Source organism: Oncorhynchus nerka, linkage group LG13, assembly GCF_034236695.1.
Source record: "Oncorhynchus nerka isolate Pitt River linkage group LG13, Oner_Uvic_2.0, whole genome shotgun sequence".
NCBI classification, from domain to species: domain Eukaryota; kingdom Metazoa; phylum Chordata; class Actinopteri; order Salmoniformes; family Salmonidae; genus Oncorhynchus; species Oncorhynchus nerka.
The window spans coordinates 91,362,864-91,381,873 of record NC_088408.1 but is presented as its reverse complement, the minus strand read 5'-3'; the positions used below and the strand labels follow the sequence as shown (position 1 = coordinate 91,381,873).

The window sequence follows — 19,010 nt, the reverse complement described above, 5'->3', positions numbered from 1 at the left end:
GAAAGGCCTGCTCGCAGACTCATTACGGATGCAGGAAATGAGGCAGTGATCGCTGAGATCTTGGTTGAAAACAGCAGAGGTGTATTTGGAGGGTGAGTTAGTTAGGATGATATCTATGAGGGTGCCTGTGTTTACGGATTTGGGGTTATATCTGGTAGGTTCATTGATAAGTTGTGTGAGATTGAGGGCATCAAGCTTAGATTGTAGGATGGCCGGGTTGTTCAGAGATTGTGGTAGGAATCCGAAGATATGGAGAAGAATAATTCTGACTAGCTCTGGTTTGAGTCGTGCTGTACAGACTGGCGAGAGTTGTCCGGGATAAAGGTAGCTGATGACCGCTAGCAAAGAATAGCTGACTGCTAGTGGCTTCTGAATGTATTCGATGGGCCTCGTAGGCCAATGGGCCGTTGTGCTCTAGACAGCTAGCATTCAGGGGAAGTTAGCTGCGAAGGTAGGAGGGTGAAAAGGTTCAGAGCTTGCGATAGGAATCCGGGGATATGGAGAGAAAAATAGGTCCGGTATGCTCTGGTTGAATCGCGTTGTACAAACTGGCGAGAGCTTTCCGAGCTAGAGGTCAGCTGATGACCGTTAGCTGGCTAGTTTATGTTGGAGAGATTCCAGTAATAGAGGCAGAGAAAAATACTTTAGAGAAAAAGCAGGTCCACACCACATTGGGTGAGGCGGGTTGCAGGAGAGTATTTTGAAGTAAGGGTTTAGAAAAATATAAAAGATATGCGAAAAAAATCTATAAATATATATATATACATGGGACACGACAAGACGAATGACAAATACGTCAGACTGCTACGGCATCTTGGAATCCACCATCCTAGACTCATTGGTGAGTCTGGAAAGGTACTTATTGTTAATGATGTTCATAGTAGAGACAGAAGACTAACAACTGTATGTGGAGCCAAACATGGTCAAGGTGTGTAGTGCTATTTCTGGTTAGACCAGGGAAAACATTCTCAGACACAGCCTGCAGCCAGAAAGTGCAGTTAGTTGAAAGTGCAACATTTGCTTGCAGATCAATCAGTTCCATCTGTAGATATCCAGAAAATGCCCACATGAAGGTCTGAGTCACCTCCTTTGAAAATCCCCTGACATCTGTTATGAGGAATGGATTCTCAATTAGAAGAAGGGGCTGCTGTCCAAGGCTGAAGCTGTCAAAGCGATTTCTGAAGTTTCCAGTCAGAGTATCTATGAAGTCAACATGAGGAGAAACATCTCTCTCACCCTGAATCTGATCCTGCACTTTTGTGAAGTGTGCTCAGTCTCCTTGAAGATCTTCCTTGAACACTTCCAGTTTCCTCTGGAAGGAGTGGACAGATGTCATCAAATCACAAACGGAGTTGTTCTTTCCCTGTAGTTTCATTTGGAGCTCATTAAGGTGTGATGTCTACCAAAATCACAAACGGAGTTGTTCTTTCCCTGTAGATTCATTTGGAGCTCATTAAGGTGTGATGTCTACCAAAATCACAAACGGAGTTGTTCTTTCCCTGTAGTTTCATTTGGAGCTCATTAAGGTGTGATGTCTACCAAAATCACAAACGGAGTTGTTCTTTCCCTGTAGTTTCATTTGGAGCTCATTAAGGTGTGATGTCTACCAAAATCACAAACAGAGTTGTTCTTTCCCTGTAGTTTCATTTGGAGCTCATTAAGGTGTGATGTCTACCAAAATCACAAACGGAGTTGTTCTTTCCTTGTAGTTTCATTTGGAGCTCACTAAGGTGTGATGTCTACCAAAATCACAAACGGAGTTGTTCTTTCCTTGTAGTTTCATTTGGAGCTCATTAAGGTGTAACCAAAAGTGAAAACTGTGTCGCCTTCTGGCTCTTGAACTGTACAAGGAAATCTGTTATTTCCATTTATGGACCAAAAGCGTTCCAACACCCTGCCTTCACTGAGCCATCTTACGTTGTTGTGCAGCAGTAGGTCATTTGCATTTGCCTCAACTTCTTTCAGGAATTCTCTCAGCAGGCGATGTTGATGAGATGAGGATTCCCTGAGAAAGTTGATGAGTTTCATCATTATATTCATCACTTCAGCATACTCTTCTGACAGATTGGCGCACAGGACAGACTGATGAATGATGCAGTGGTAAGCTGTGAGATCAGGGTTGTCCTCTTTCAACCGTGCCACAGCTCCTCTCTCTCTCTTCCTGTCATGGCAGGGGCCCCGTCTGAGGTGATAGGGACCACATGTTTTAGATATATCCCCCTCTTTCTCATCATCTCCTTTGTGACCATGTCTATGTCCTTTCCTCTTGTATGTGTCTCGAGTGGTGTTGCACCTAACAGGTCTTCACAGAATTCCTTCTTCTCTGTGTGGTAAGCTGAGCATTATCACTCACATCAGTAGATTCATCAACAGCATAATGCTCTGCATGGTGCTCTCCGAATAGCTCCATCACGCTGTGTTAATACATCCTCTGTTAGTATTTCACTCTTTCTTGCTGCTGTTGTACGTGACATTGGGATTTGCTTGATCTTTTCACACAGCTCGTCTCTTTGTTTACCGTCAAGTAATGTTTCAACAGCATTCGTTACACTCCATCACCACTCCCCCGTCAGTAAATGGCTTCTGCTGTTGACCCAAAATCAAAGCTGTTATTTTGGGAACATTCGTTTGCACGTTGTTGAGCAGTGAAAGCATGGGAGAGGACTCTGGTGGACCGATCACACTGGGCTTTGAGTTTATTTTGCCCGTCCTAACGTCAGACTGCTGTGGATATGTTTGCTCAAAAGATCTGTGCTTCGTCTCGTAGTGGCACTTCACGTTGGCACTTTTTATTAGAGCCACGGTCTCTGAACATATCAGGCAGAGTGGTTTAACACTCGCTGCGGGAAGGATAAAGGCATATTTGTCTGTCCACTCCTCTTTGAAAGCTACATTTTCTGTATCGACTTTCCTCATTTTTGTGCATAGCATTCTATAATTTCTCCTTTCGCTTCCGTTTTTGCTTCTCTTGCTGTCTCTCTCTCTCTAACAACATCAGTCTACTAACATGCATTGTAAACATTCGCTTTGATTGGCTGAGTTTCATGAAGTGATTTAAATAACGCACATGATTGGACAACACACAGTAGTATGGGGCGCTGTCTGGGACCTTCCCAGCTGCGGTGAGCCAGCACAGTATGTGTACATTGGGAAAAAAAGGGTTGCTTCATCAGTATTTAATTTAACAATTATTCATGACAAATGTGTCGAGGTCCAGATAGAACCTTCCGCCAATTGTGCTCCTCTGCTTTAAAGGATCATGTTTATCTTTCCTCACAGCTTCTGGTCGTAGCAGAAGGATGGCTTTACTACAGTGTTTCCCAACCTTTTTCGGGTAATGTACCACCAACGGAATTTTGCTCTTAATGAGTACCCCTGAAGTACCCCGTCATGTGCATTTTACCAGTAGGCCTAAGGTAAAATGCAGTCTTCTGACGTATGCCCTGTGAATAGGCCAAGAACCCCCATGGGTCCTTGTATCCCCCGCTTGGGAACCACTGGTTTATAATAGCAGGAGAGGGAAACGGATGGCTAGAAGAGAGATCGGGCTGTGGAAAATGTACTGTGATGGAAAGATATATGTTCCTGGGAGCCACTGGTTTATAATAGCAGGAGAGGGAAAAGGATGGCTAGAAGAGAGATCGGGCTGTGGAAAATGTACTGTGATGGAAAGATATATGTTCCTGGGAGCCACTAGTTTATAATAGCAGGAGAGGGAAAAGGATGGCTAGAAGAGAGATCGGGCTGTGGAAAATGTACTGTGATGGAAAGATATATGTTCCTGGGAGCCACTGGTTTATAATAGCAGGAGAGGGAAAAGGATGGCTAGAAGAGAGATCGGGCTGTGGAAAATGTACTGTGATGGAAAGATATATGTTCCTGAATTGATGAGAAATCACATTGACCAACCTTTTCTTGTGCTTTCGATCATCCTTCCTCTTATGTTTCAAACTAGAAGAGCTGTGCTTTGTCTTTTTAGAGGTGTACCTGGAAAATAAAAATAATCACTTATTGTTGTTGCTGACACTTCCACTAGTTCTTTTCCATTTATTTGAGGGAGAGGCCTGCTATTAAAACTAACTCAGCCACTGTCCTCCGACATCATTAGTGATGTTGTAGATCTGTTGGAGTATAATATAAAGTCTATAATATAGGTTTTTGTTATTGCCAAAGTAATCTTGCGTGGCAGACCCATAGGGTGTCTTCTGGTGAAATACATTTATCGTCAAAGTAACCCATTTCAATACTGATCAACAACGACATTACGATGTAGGAAGTAGCTACCTGTGGAATTTGACATTATGACATGATACAGCAAGTAGCTACCAGTGACGTTTGACATTATTTTTTATTTATTTTTTAATTTCACCTTTATTTAAGCAGGTAGGCCAGTTGAGAACAAGTTATAATTTACAAATGCGACCTGGCCAAGATAAAGCAAAGCAGTGCGACACAAACAACAACACAGAGTTACACATGGGATAAACAAACGTAAAGTCGATAACACAATAGAAAAATCTGTATACAGTGTGTGCAAATGTAGTAAGATTAGGGAGGTAAGGCAATAACTAGGCCATAGTGGTGAAATAATTACATTTTAGCATTAACACTGGAGTGATATATGTACAAATGATGAGGTGAAAGTAGAGATACTGGGGTGCAAAGAGAAAAACATAATATTATGGGGATGAGGTAGTTGGATGGTCTATTTACAGATGGGCTATGTACAGGTGTAATGATCGGTAAGCTGCTCTGACAGCTGATGCTTAAAGTTAGTGAGGGAGATATAAGTCTCCAGCTTCAGTGAATTTTGCAATTCGTTCCAGTCATTGGCAGCAGACAACTGGATGGAAAGGCGGCCATATGAGGAGTTGGCTTTGGGGATGACCAGTGAAATATACCTGCTGGAACGTGTGTTACGGGTGGGTGTTGCTATGATGACCAGATGACCAGATGAGATAAGGTGAGGCTTTACCTAGCAGAGGCTTATAGATGACCTGGAGCCAGTGGGTTTGGCGACGAATATGGAGCGAGGGCCAACCAACAAGAGCATACAGGTTGCAGTGGTGGGTAGTATATGGGGCTTTGGTGACGAAATGAATGGCACTCTGATATACTACATCCAATTTGCTGAGTAGAGTGTTGGAGGCTATTTTGTAAATGACATCGCCGAAGTCAAGGATCGATAGGATAGTCAGTTCAACGAGGGTATGTTTGGCAGCATGAGTGAAGGAGGCTTTGTTGCAAAATAGGAAGCCAATTCTAGATTTAATTTTGGATTGGAGATGCTTAATGTGAATCTGGAAGGAGAGTTTACAGTCTAACCAGATACCTAGGTGTTTGTAGTTGTCCACATATTCTAAGTCAGAACTGTCCAGAGTAGTGATGTTAGTCGGGCAGGCAGGTGCGAGCAACGGTCGGTTGAGGAGCATGCATTTAGTTTTACTTGCATTTAAAGGCAGTTGGTGGCCATGGAACAAGTGTTGTATAGCGCTGAAGCTCATTTGGAGGTTTATTAACACAGTGCCCAAAGAAGTGCCAGATGTTTACAGAATGGTGTCATCTGCATAGAGGTGGATCAGAGAATCATCAGCAGCAAGAGAGACATCATTGATATATACAGAAAAGAGTCAGCCCAAGAATTGAACCCTGTGGCATTGAGACTGCCAGAGGTCCGGACAACAGGCCCTCCGATTTGACACACTGAACTCTGTCTGAGAAGTAGTTGGTGATCCAGGCGAGGTAACCATTTGAGAAACCAAGGCTATTGAGTCTGCTGATAAGAATACGGTGATTGACAGAGTCGAAAGCCTTGGCCAGGTCGATGAAAACGGCCGCACAGTATTGTCTTTTATCGATGGCGGTTATGATATCAGTTAGGACCTTGAGCGTGGCTGTGGTGCACCCATGACCAGCTCGGAAACCGGATTGCACAGCGGAGAAGGTACGGTGGGATTTGAAATGGTCGGTAATCTGTTTGTTTAATTGGCTTTCGAATACTTTAGAAAGGCAGGGCAGGATGGATATAGGTCTGTTACAGTTTGGGTCTAGTGTGTCTCCCCCTTTGAAGACAGGATACAGGAAGTAGCTACCTGTTGCATTTGACAGAATGATATGATACAGGAAGTAGGTACCTGTGGAGTTTCACATTATGACATGAAACAGGAAGCAGCTACCTGTGGCGTTTGCTTTTCTTAGAGCTCTTGCTTTTCTTAGAGCTCTTCTTCTTTTTCTTCTTCCTCACCGGAGACAGACTGTAGTACGGAGACCTATGACAGAAACCAAAAAAAAAAACATTATGACCACACACGCACACACACACACACACACACACACACACACACACACACACACACACACACACACACACACACACCATTATCTAAAAGCACTCTTCTATCAAAGCTGATAATATCCCTCTCTCTCTGTGTGCGTCTCTAAAATGTCAGTTTGCTCAGAGAACAGTTAGAACATGTCTACAAATAGAGCCATCACACCGGTAACCATAGTGCTGGTTTCACTAGGCCACCATAGTGCTGGTTTCACTAGGCCACCATAGTGCTGGTTTCACTAGGCCACCATAGTGCTGGTTTCACTAGGCCACCATAGTGCTGGTTTCACTAGGCCACCATAGTGCTGGTTTCACTAGGCCACCATAGTGCTGGTTTCACTAAGCCATCATAGTGCTGGTTTCACTAGGACACCATAGTGCTGGTTTCACTAAGCCATCATAGTGCTGGTTTCACTAGGCCATCATAGTGCTGGTTTCACTAGGCTACCATAGTACTGGTTTCACTAGGCCACCATAGTGCTGGTTTCACTAGGCCACCATAGTACTGGTTTCACTAGGCCACCATAGTGCTGGTTTCACTAGGCCACCATAGTGCTGGTTTCACTAGGCCATCATAGTGCTGGTTTCAATAGGCCATCATAGTGCTGGTTTCACTAGGCCACCAGATTGCTGGTTTCACTAGGCCACCATAGTGCTGGTTTCACTAGGCCATCATAGTGCTGGTTTCACTAGGCCACCATAGTGCTGGTTTCACTAGGTCACCAGAGTGATGGTTTCACTAGGCCACCATAGTGCTGGTTTCAATAGGCCACCATAGTGCTGGTTTCACTAGGCCACCAGAGTGATTGTTTCACTAGGCCACCAGAGTGATTGTTTCACTAGGCCACCATAGTGCTGGTTTCACTAGGCCACCATAGTGCTGGTTTCACTAGGCCACCATAGTGCTGGTTTCACTAGGCCACCAGAGTGATGGTTTCACTAGGCCACCATAGTGCTGGTTTCACTAGGCCACCATAGTGCTGGTTTCACTAGGCCACCAGAGTGCTGGTTTCACTAGGCCATCATAGTGCTGGTTTCAATAGGCCATCATTGTGCTGGTTTCACTAGGCCACCATAGTGCTGGTTTCACTAGGCCAAAAGAGTGCTGGTTTAATTTATGAACTGACCTTTCCCTCCTCCTCTTTCTCTCCAATTTCCTCCTCTTCTTCTTCCCCTTGGAAGCGTGGGGCCGAGGGGAAAGATCGTCATCAAACAACACACTGCAACAGGAGAGAGACAGGGATGGACAGGGTTACCGATGTGTTCTCCTCAGGGAGACTAAGGTTTCTGCAGTACTGTATGAGACTCCTGCAGGACACCTGTATACAGGGACTCTGTATGCTAACAGCATTTCTGATCAACTATATTTGGGGCCACACAGGAATGACTATAAAAATAAAGTAATTTTAATAATTTACTGTCTCCCCAAGAAAATAGTTCCAACGTGACCAACTGACAAAAATGTAGGATACATGTTCGCTTAAAGCTCAGACACCAATAAGTTTGCCTGTCGAGAGTACTTAGCACCACTGAACGGTGTCGGCAGTCAAACTCTTTTGTGTTCACACAGCAAAGACCTTGAAGTCATCAGACACTCAACCTTGTTTTTTTTTTTTTTTTTTTTCACCTTTATTTAACCAGGTAGGCTAGTTGAGAACAAGTTCTCATTTGCAACTGCGACCTGGCCAAGATAAAGCATAGCAGTGTGAACAGACAACACAGAGTTACACATGGAAAAAAAGGGGGAGTCTATATACAATGTGTGCAAAAGGCATGAGGAGGTAGGCGAATAATTACAATATTGCAGATTAACACTGGAGTGATAAATGATCAGATGATCATGTACAGGTAGAGATATTGGTGTGCAAAAGAGCAGAAAAGTAAATAAATAAAAACTGTGGGGATGAGGTAGGTGAAAATGGGTGGGCTGTTTACCAATAGATTATGTACAGCTGCAGCGATCGGTTAGCTGCTCAGATAGCAGATGTTTGAAGTTGGTGAGGGAGATAAAAGTCTCCAACTTCAGCGATTTTTGCAAATCGTTCCAGTCACAGGCAGCAGAGTACATCCAAACCAGCAGATGGCAATAGCGTTGTTTTGCAATGCATATCCATGCGTATTGCTTGTGGTCTAGATTCCAAGCTATCTGCCCTGTATCTATTTCATACAAAGCCCTTGTTGTTACTAGCCAGATGGCCACAGCTAGATAACTACAATTTATTTCACTCTCCATAATCCTATACTGCCAGTGCCAGCCCATAGCCAAATGTTTAGCTAGCTAGCTAACATTAGCATATTTTCTAGCTAGCACAACATAGCTAGGTAGACAGCTAAGACACTGCACAAACGCAGCAGCCAACACAGGAGCTGTTTCATGAAAACTAGCTCATCCATTGTGATTGAATTATAATGTCTATACTAGCTAAAGTGGGTAGCTATCTTGGAGGAAGTATTTAGTGTTGTGTGCATTGCGTCTGTGCACTTAGCTAGCTACCATCCCATAGCCTACAATGCAAATTACATGTAATGGTTCATGTATGGATGTACGGAGAAAATGCCCTCTTATATCCAATTTTATTTTTTGGGGCTCTTCCGACATGGGGGATCGTGCTCTCTGATTGGCTCAAAGTCAAGTTGTTGGCAACTGACGAGCATCAGCAGTCAAGAACAGTTGCACATCATCGAAAAGGCAGCGAACGGGCTATTACAGCTTCACAACAGCCAGGGCCCTCAGCTAACTTCACAGCAATTAGATCAGGGAGTAGTGGAAATGTAGCCATGATGAATTTACATTACTGCTTAGACCTTATGGCAAGGTGCTCTTTATTTTAATTCATTTTTTAATTTCTCCGTTATTTAACCAGGTAGGCAAGTTTAGAACAAGTTCTCATTTACAAATGCGACCTGGCCAAGATAAAGCAATGCAGTGTGACACAAACAACACAGAGTTACACATGGGATAAACACACCTACAGTTAATAACGCAATAGAAAAGTATACATACAGTGTGTGCAAATGTAGTAAGATTAGGGAGGTAAGGCAATAAATAGGCCATAGTGGTGAAATAATTACAATTTAGCAATTCAACACTGGAGTGATAGATGTGCAGAATATGAATGTACAAGCAGAGATACTGGGGTGCAAAGGAGCAAAAACTAAATGACAATATGGGAATGAGGTAGTTGGGTGGACTATTTACAGATGGGCTGTGTACACGTGCAGTGATCGGTAAGCTGCTCTGACAGATGATGTTTCAAGTTAGCGAGGGAGATATAAGACTCCAGCTTCAGTGATCTTTGCAATTCGTTCCAGTCATTGGCAGCAGAGAACTGGAAGGAAAGGCGGCCATATGAGGAGTTGGCTTTGGGGATGACCAGTGAAATACACCTGCTGGAACGTGTGCTACGGGTGGGTGCTGCTATGGTGACCAGTGAGCTGAGATAAGGTGGGACTTTACCTAGCAAAGACTTATAGATGACTTAGAGCCAGTGGGTTTGGTGACGAATATGGAGCGAGGGCCAGCCAACGAGAGCATACAGGTCGCAGTGATGGGTAGTATATGGGGCTTTGGTGACAAAACGGATGGCACTGTGATAGACGACATCCAATTTGCTGAGTAGAGTGTTGGAGGCTATTTTGTAAATGACATCGCCGAAGTCAAGGATCGGTAGGATGGTCAGTTCTACGAGGGTATGTTTGGCAGTATGAGTGAAGGATGCTTTGTTTCAAAATAGAAAGCCGATTCTAGATTTAATTTTGGATTGGAGATGCTTAATGTGAGTCTGGAAGGAGAGTTTACAGTCTAACCAGACACCTAGGTATTTGTAGTTGTCCACATATTCTAAGTCAGAACTGTCCAGAGTAGTGATGCTGGACGGGCGGGCAGGTGCGGGCAGTGATCGATTGAATAGCATGCATTTAGTTTTACTTGCATTTAAGAGCAGTTGGAGGCCACGGACAGAGTGTTGTATGGCATTGAAGATTGTCTGGAGGTTAGTTAACACAGTGTCCAAAGAAGGGCCAGAAGTATACAGAATGGTGTCGTCTGCGTAGAGGTGGATCAGAGAATCACCAGCAGCAAGACCGACATCATTGATGTAGACAGAGAAAAGAGTCTGCCCAAGAATTGAACCCTGTGGCACCCCTATAAAGACTGCCAGAGGTCCGGACAACAAGCCCTCCGATTTGACACACTAAACTCTGTCTGAGAAGTAGTTGGTGAACCAGGCGAGGCAGTCATTTGAGAAGCCAAGGCTATTGAGTCTGCCGTTAAGAATGTGGTGATTGACAGAGTCGAAAGCCTTGGCCAGGTCGATGAAGACGGCTGCACAGTCTTGTCTTTTATCAATGGTGGTTATGATATTGTTTAGGACCTTGAGCGTGGCTGAGGTGTACCTATGACCAGCTAGTGGAGAAGGTACGGTGGGATTAAAAATGGTCGGTGATCTGTTTGTTAACTTGGCTTTTCGAAGACCTTAGAATGGCAGGTTAGGATAGATATAGGTCTGTAAAAGTTTGGGTCTAGAGTGTCTCCCCCTTTGAGGAGGGGGATGACCGGGGCAGATTTCCAAACTTTAGGGGTCTCAGACGATACGAAAGAGTGGTTGAACAGGCTAGTAATAGGGGTTGCAACAATTGCGGTGGATAATTTTAGAAAGAGAGGGTCCAGATTGTCTAGTCCAGCTGATTTGTACAGATTTTGCAACCCTTTCAGAACATCAGCTATCTGGATTTGGGTGAAGGAGAAATGGGGAGGCTTGAGCAAGTTGCTGTGGGGGGTGCAGAGCTGTTGACCAGGGTAGGGGTAGCCAGGTGGAAAGCATGGGCAGCCGTAGAAAAATGCTTATTGAAATTCTCAATTATCATAGATTTATCGGTGGTGACAACGTTTCCTTGCCTCAGTCCAGTGGGCAGTGGGCAGTGGGCAGTGGGCAGTGAGCAGTGGGCAGTGGGCAGTGGGCAGTGGGCAGTGAGCAGTGGGCAGTGAGCAGTGGGCAGTGAGCAGTGGGCAGTGGGCAGTGGGCAGTGGGCAGTGAGCAGTGGGCAGTGAGCAGTGGGCAGTGGGCAGTGGGCAGTGGGCAGTGAGCAGTGGGCAGTGAGCAGTGAGCAGTGGGCAGTGGGCAGTGGGCAGTGGGCAGTGGGCAGTGAGCAGTGAGCAGTGGGCAGTGGGCAGTGGGCAGTGGGCAGTGAGCAGTGAGCAGTGAGCAGTGAGCAGTGGGCAGTGAGCAGTGGCAGTGAGCAGTGTCCAATAACTTTTGGGAGTTTGTGCTACAAGATGCAAATTTCTGTTTGAAGCTAGCCTTTGCTTTCCTAACTGCCTGTGTATATTGGTTCCTAACTTCCTTGAAAAGTTGCATATCGCGGGGGCTTTTCCATGCTAATGCCACAGGATGTTTTTATGCTGGTCAAGGGCAGTCACTTTTTTTGGGGGGGGTTGTTTCATTCATGTAGTGTCCGCCCCTCCCAGACATTGCCTTTCCACCCGTAGCATGTTAATTTGTCAATATAAAGATATAACTCTTGTCGAAGCCCATCTGTCTCTCAAGATGAACGCTGATGAAATGTCCACTTAATTTTCTCTCTGCAAATGGCTGATGCGTCGTGGCGACGAGGCCCTTTGAAGCACCAACAGACTGGTGGGAGTGAGGAAGAGAGGGAGTAAGTGAGACAAAGAGAGTGAGAAAGGAACAGAGAGATGTGCAAGAAAGGGTGTTTTTTCTGTGATTCATTTGGACAGCTTGGCATTGGTTTCTATAATGAGGTATTAAATGAGTGTTCTATGAAAAAGTGGAGAGTGTGTCATGGAGGAGATCAATTGGGTTGGACTCACTGTGTGTTTATATCACTGGTGGTTGAGGTGCAGTCACAGGTTTGTCATACACACACACACACACACACACACACACACACACACACACACACACACACACACACACACACACACACACACACACACACACACACACACACACACACACACACACACACACACACACACAGTATGCATACAGTACATGCCCGCCTGCCCACACAAACATAAACATGCACTTATGCTAGTGAATGCAGCTATTGTCTACATTTGTTTGCTGGCAGAACACTTTGTGCATATAGATGTCAAACATTTCAAATGTGTAATCAGAGCCGTCAATACAGAGCAGGTAAAACACTGTTGATTTACAAATTAGCATGGTCCCTGAAAACTGTAACCACACGTAGTCTCTAACAGTGTCTGAGTGGCTCTAAGCCTCATGCTGTTATGCAACAGGTTCTCAGTGCACACAGGCAGGGCAAGGTTTTTCTTCAAAATATAGATTTGTTATCATTTGTTTCCCTGAGCCTCCGTTTGCCATTGAAATGCTCAGTCTGATCGTATGGGCATGTTGATACAAATGTACATATATTTACATACACAGCCCTGATTGGCGGATAGGATTGTAGACTCTAGAGCCTACCCCGCTTACCCCTTCACAGTAGGAGGGTACATATGCAAATAAAATATGACTGGTCATTGGTTGGAATAATCAGGTTGTGATGTCATGCCGTCATTCGGATGGGACGTTAAACGGGTGTCCTGACTTTCTGTGGTCACTAAAGATCCTATGGCACTTATCGTTAGAGTAGGGGTGGTAACCCTGGTATCCTGGCTAAATTCCCAATCTGGCCCTCATACCATCACAGTCACCTAAATCATCCCCAGTTTTCAAATGGCTCAGTCATCCCCCTCCTCTCCCCTGTAGCTATTCCCCAGGTCGTTGCTATAAATGACAATGTGTTACCTGGTAAAATAAGGTTGAAATACAAATTTAAAATTAAAAAATCGTGTGGGTCAAAAAGTCCATCCCACCTGAACAGGCTGAAACTCCAGGTGTTTCTGTTCTTACGCTAAAAGGGTATTATCCTCATTTTCACCATTTCAGTGTTATTTCAACCTCATAGTCTGGAAATATGTTTATTTTTTATTTTTATTATTATTATTTTTTTTTTTCAGGAAAATCTCGTTTTTGACTGTACAGTACATATTAAAGGTTAGGATTGGTGTCTGGTAATCTAATCCTAGATCTGTAGTTAAGAGTAATTTCTGGTTAGGCAATAAAGCATGATATGGAGATTGAATAAAATAAAGATGGATGAAACAGTCATAGAGATTTGTCGTATTTGCTCCAACTGTAGTAACCTTGTCCTTGAAGACAGCTAATCAAAAAGGTAGCTAGCTATATGTACAACATTAGCTAGACATCTACAGAAACGACCGCAGTCAGAGACAATTTCCATCGACTGTCACGAGAGATGAATCTGAGGTGAGTCGGTTGATGTCAGTGGTTTCGCCATCATAGCCCTCTATCTTTCAATGAGCGGTTTGGTTTTAGCTCCTGTCCTCTCTCCTTAGCTCTCTGACCTTCAGGGAACAGCCATGATAAACAGACCTCTGATGGAGGCCATTACTTCAAGCTGTCAGCTAGTGGTGCAGAGAGATAGGACAAGGTTAAGTGGCTTGCTCAAGGTCACATTGGCAGATTTTTCAACACGTTGTCTCTGGGTTTCAAACCAGCAACCTTTCAGTTATTTTGCCCAACACTTTTAGCCGATAGACTACCTACCACCCTGCAGGTTTACTGCTTCCTTCCCAATAGCATTCCCTGGTTGTCCAATGAAAACACTCAAAACAGAATCAGGCAAGGATGGGCATAGGAGTTTTTCCTCACTATGTGACCTGCCCCCCAAAAAACTACTGGCCTTAGTCATTAATCAAAACACTTTTTCTTTTACTTCTAAGAAATTAAAAGTTCTCCACCATGAATAATTGATTTTATCCAGATTCTTATCATGTGTAAAATATGTTATAATAATCATCAGAAAAACATCAGAGACTGTTTCATGTTGCTCATTTGCTCTCCCCTGCTCTCCTCTCTCTCCCATGCTCTCCTCTCTCTCCCCTGCTCCCCTGTTCCTCTCTCCTGCTCCCTCCCCTACCCTCCCCTTGCTCTCCCCTCTCCCATGCTCTCTCTCTCCCCTGCTCCCCTGTTCCTCTCCTCTCCCTTGCTCTCCCCTCTCCCCACTCTCCCCTGACACTGCTCTCCTGCTCTCTCTCCCTTGCTCTCCTCTCTCTCCCATGCTCTCCTCTCTCTCCCCTGCTCCCCTGTTCCTCTCTCCTGCTTCCTCCTCTCTCCCCTACCCTCCCCACTCTCCCCCTGATACTGCTCTCTCTCTCCCCTGCTCTCCTCTCTCTCCCCTGCTCTCCTCTCTCTCCCCTGCTCCCCTCTTCCTCTCTCCTGGTCTCTTCTCTCTCCCCTGCCCTCCTCACTCTCCCCCTGACACTCCTCTCTCTCTCCCCCCTGATCTCCTCTCTCCTTTCCTCTGCTCTCTTCTCTCCTCCTCTCCTCTCTCCTCCTCCTCTCCTCTCTCTCCCCTGCTCTCCTCTCTCCTCTCTCTCCCCTGCTCTCCTCTCTCTCTGCTAATCAAATACAATAAAATAAAATGAAAGTTTATTGGTTGCTGTCACGCCCTGACCATAGAGAGCTGTTTATTCTCTATGTTGGTTGGGGCGTGACAGTGACTAGGGTGGTTTATCTAGGTGATTTTTACATCTACGTTGGCCTGGTATGGTTCCCAATCAGAGGCAGCTGTTTATCGTTGTCTCTGATTGGGGATCATATTTCGGCAGCCATTACCCCTTTGTACTTTGTGGGATCTTGACTATGTATAGTCTGTGAGCATATTAGTAGCTTCACGTTTCGTTTTGTTCGTTTATTGTTTTGCTTTGAGGTCCACATAGCAATAAAGATGTGGAACCAAGATCACGCTGCACTTTGGTCCAGTTATTATGATGATCGTGACAGTTGCGTACACAGATTTGCAGATGTTATTGCAGGTGAAGCGAAATGCTTGTGTTTCTAGCTCCAACAGTGCTGTAATACATAGCGATAAAAAAAATACACACATAACCCCCCCGCCCAAAAGGAAATAAGTTCTATATGATGTGCCGTGTCTAGAATACAGTATATATACTGAATAAAAATATGATGTATGTAAAGTGTTAGTCCCATGTTTCACCATCGGAGGAGATGGTGCCATTATGTGTTTTTTTTCACGATATTTGAAAATGATTTTGTACGTAATGTTTCTGCAACCGTATCTTACGGAAGAAAAGAGCTTCTGGATATCAGGACAGTGATCACTCACCTCGGATTAGACAAAGATCTTCTGGATATCAGGACAGTGATCACTCACCTCGGATTAGACAAAGAGCTTCTGGATATCAGGACAGTGATCACTCACCTCAGATTAGACAAAGAGCTTCTGGATATCAGGACAGTGATCACTCACCTCGGATTAGACGTAGATTTCTTCAACAACAACAAGCAGGACTCACACGAGGGCAGACATGCCAATTATTCGCAAAAGGAAAAGACGCAGAGTATGAAGAGCCGGATGCCTCGTCCGGACGCGCAGAAGGCAACTAGGAAAGCTGCCGTTACCGTCAATATTACTGGCCAACGTGCAATCATTGGACAATAAACTAGACGAGGTACGATCACGAATATCCTACCAACGGGACATCAAAAACTGTAATATCCTGTGCTTCATGGAATCGTGGCTGAATGACAACATGGATATTCAGCTAGCGGGATACACGCTGCACCGGCAGGATAGAACAGCACACTCCGGTAAGACGGGGGTCTGTGCATATTTGTAAACAACAGCTGGTGCATGAAATCTAAGGAAGTCTTTAGATTTTGCTCGCCTGAAGCAGAGTATATTGTGATAAACTGCAGGCCACACTACTTGCCTAGAGAGTTCTCAGCTATACTTTTCGTGGCTGTTTATTTACCACCACAGACAGATGCTGGCACTAAGACCGCACTCAGTCAGCTGTATAAGGAAATAAGCAAACAGGAAACCACTCACGCAGAGGCGCCGCTCCTAGTGGCCGGATTCTTTAATGCAGGGAAACTTAAATCAGTTCTAGCAAATCTCTATCAACATGTTAAATGTGCAACCAGAGGGAAAAAATTCTTGATCACCTGTACTCCACACACAGAGACGCATACAAAGCTCTCTCTCGCCCTCTATATTGTAAATCCGACCACAACTCTATCCTCCTTATTCCTGCTTACAGGCAAAAATTGAAAGAGGAAGCACCAGACTCAGTCTATAAAGAAATGATCAGATGAAGCAGATATTAAACTACAGGACTGCTTTGCTATCACAGACTGGAACATGTTCTGGGATTTTTCCGATGACATTGAGGAGTACACCACATCAGTCACTGGCTTTATCAATAAGTGCATTGAGGACTTCGTCCCCACAGTGACTGTACGTACATACCCCAACCAGAAGCCATGGATTACAGGCAACATTCGCACTGAGGTAAAGGGTAGAGCTGCCGCTTTCAAGGTGCGGGACTCTAACCCGGAAGCTTATAAGAAATCCCGCTATGCCCTGCGACGAACCATCAAACAGGCAAAGCGTCAATACAGGGCTAAGATTGAATCATACTACACCGGCTCCGACGCTTGTCGGATGTGGCAGGGCTTGCAAACTATTACAGACTACAAAGGGAAGCACAGCCGCGAGCTGCACAGTGACACGAGCTTACCAGATGAGCTAAATCACTTCTATGCTCGCTTCGAGGCAAGCAACACTGAGGCATGCATGAGAGCATCAGCTGCTCCGGATGACTGTGTGATCACGCTCTCCGTAGCCGACGTGAGTAAGACCTTTAAACACGTCAACATACACAAGTCTGCGGGGCCAGACGGACTACCAGGACGTGTGCTCCGGACATGTGCTGGCCAACTGGCAGGTGTCTTCACTGACATTTTCAACATGTCCCTGATAGAGTCTGTAATACCAACATGCTTCAAGCAGACCACCATAGTCCCTGTGTCCAAGAACACAAAGGCAACCTGCCTAAATGACTACAGACCCGTAGCACTCATGTCCGTAGCCATGAAAGGCTGGTAATGGCTCACATCAACACCATTATCCCAGAAACACTAGACCCACTCCAATTTGCATACCGCCCAAACAGATCCACAGATGATGCAATCTCTATTGCACTCCACACTGCCCTTTCCCACCTGGACAATAGGAGCACCTATGTGAGGATGGTGTTCATTGACTACAGCTCAGTGTTCAACACCAAAGTACCCTCAAAGCTCATCACCAAGCTAAGGATCCTGGGACTAAACACCTCCCTCTGCAACTGGATCCTGGACTTCCTGACAGGACCTCCACTGTTTGATTGCCTATGGAGGGAATAACTACACTGTTTTCAATCGGCCATATTCCCAGTCACCTTGCTATGGTTAAATGCGGTGGTTTGTGTTTTCACTTTTTTTTGCATGAATGCTGCCATCTATCCACCGTTTCTGGTTTGGGTAGGTTTTAATAGTTACAGTGGGTACAACATCTCCTACACATTTCCTGATGAACTTAGTCACCATGTCCGTGTATTCGTTGATGTTATTTTCAGAGACGACCCAGAACATATCCCAGTCTGCTTTATCAAAACAATTTTGAAGCATGGATTCGCATTGGTCAGACCAGCGTTGAATAGACCTTAGCATAGGTACTTCCTGTTTTGAGTTTCTGCCTGATAGGAAGGGTGGAGCAAAATGGAGTGGTGATCAGATTTGCTAAAGGTAGGGTGGGGGAGGGCCTTGTAGACATTTAGATAAGTTGAGTAGCAGTGGTCCAATGTTTTTCCAGCTCCAGTACGACAGTTAATGTGTTGGTAGCGTTTTCCTCAGATTTGCTTTGTTAAAATCACCAGCTACACCGAATGCGGCTTCAAGATAGTAGTAGTTCTTTAAGGCCCGTCGTCTTGAGGGGGAATATACACCGTTGTTACTTTAACCAAAGAGAATTATCTTGTGAGGTAATACGGTCAGCATTTTATCGTGAGGTATTCTAGGTCGGGTGAACAAAAGGACTTGAGTTTCTGTATGTTATCACAATCACACCATGAGTCGTTAATCATGAAACATACACCCCCGCCTTTCTTCTTAAAGAGTTGTTTATTCTTGTCTGCACGATGAACCCAGCTGGCTGTATGGACTGGGACAGTATATCCCGAGAGAGCCATGTTTCCGTGAAACAGTATGTTACAATAACTGATGTCTCTTTGGTAGGAGATCCTCGCTCTGAGCTCGTCCACTTTAGTATCCAGAGGCTGAACATTAGCGAGTAATACACTGTAGTGGTGGATGGTATACACTGGAGTGGTGGATGGTGTGCACGCCTCCTGAGTCCGACTAGAAGTCCACTCCGAATACCCCTTTACCGCCGGCGGGGTTTTGGAGCAGCCTCTGGAATAAGTTTAATTGGGGGTACGAACAAAGGATCCAATTCAGGAAGGTCGTATTCCCCCTCTGATATCCAAAAGTTATTTCCGGTTGTATGTAATAACACAAAAACATTTCTGGGCTAATAATGTAAGAAATAACACACAAAAAAACTAAATACAGCAAAGTTTCTTAGGAGCTAGAAGCAGAGTTGCCATATCTGTTGACTCCATCTTGATACCTAGTCAGTTACAATTCAGTTGAATGCATTCAATTGTGCGTCTCCCACATTTAACCCAGCCCCATCTGAATTCGAGATGAGGGGGTGGCTGCCTTAACCTGTTAACCCATGTCATCAGCGCCTAGGGAGCAGTTGTAGAGGGTTAAATGCC

At 44.8% G+C, this 19,010-nt stretch overlaps 1 protein-coding gene across 1 annotated transcript in view; it reads right to left on the bottom strand.

Moving 5' to 3' along the window:
* LOC115126720 (serine/arginine repetitive matrix protein 4-like) overlaps window positions 1-19,010 on the bottom strand; it is a 149,742-nt gene that overhangs the window by 33,915 nt on the left and 96,817 nt on the right. Inside the window, exons 3-5 of the mRNA XM_065026821.1 lie at window positions 7,459-7,551; window positions 6,177-6,269; window positions 3,910-3,987 (exon numbers count right to left, since the gene is read on the bottom strand). Coding sequence (XP_064882893.1) covers window positions 3,910-3,987; window positions 6,177-6,269; window positions 7,459-7,551 — 264 coding nt within the window. The remainder of the gene's footprint in view (window positions 1-3,909; window positions 3,988-6,176; window positions 6,270-7,458; window positions 7,552-19,010) is intronic.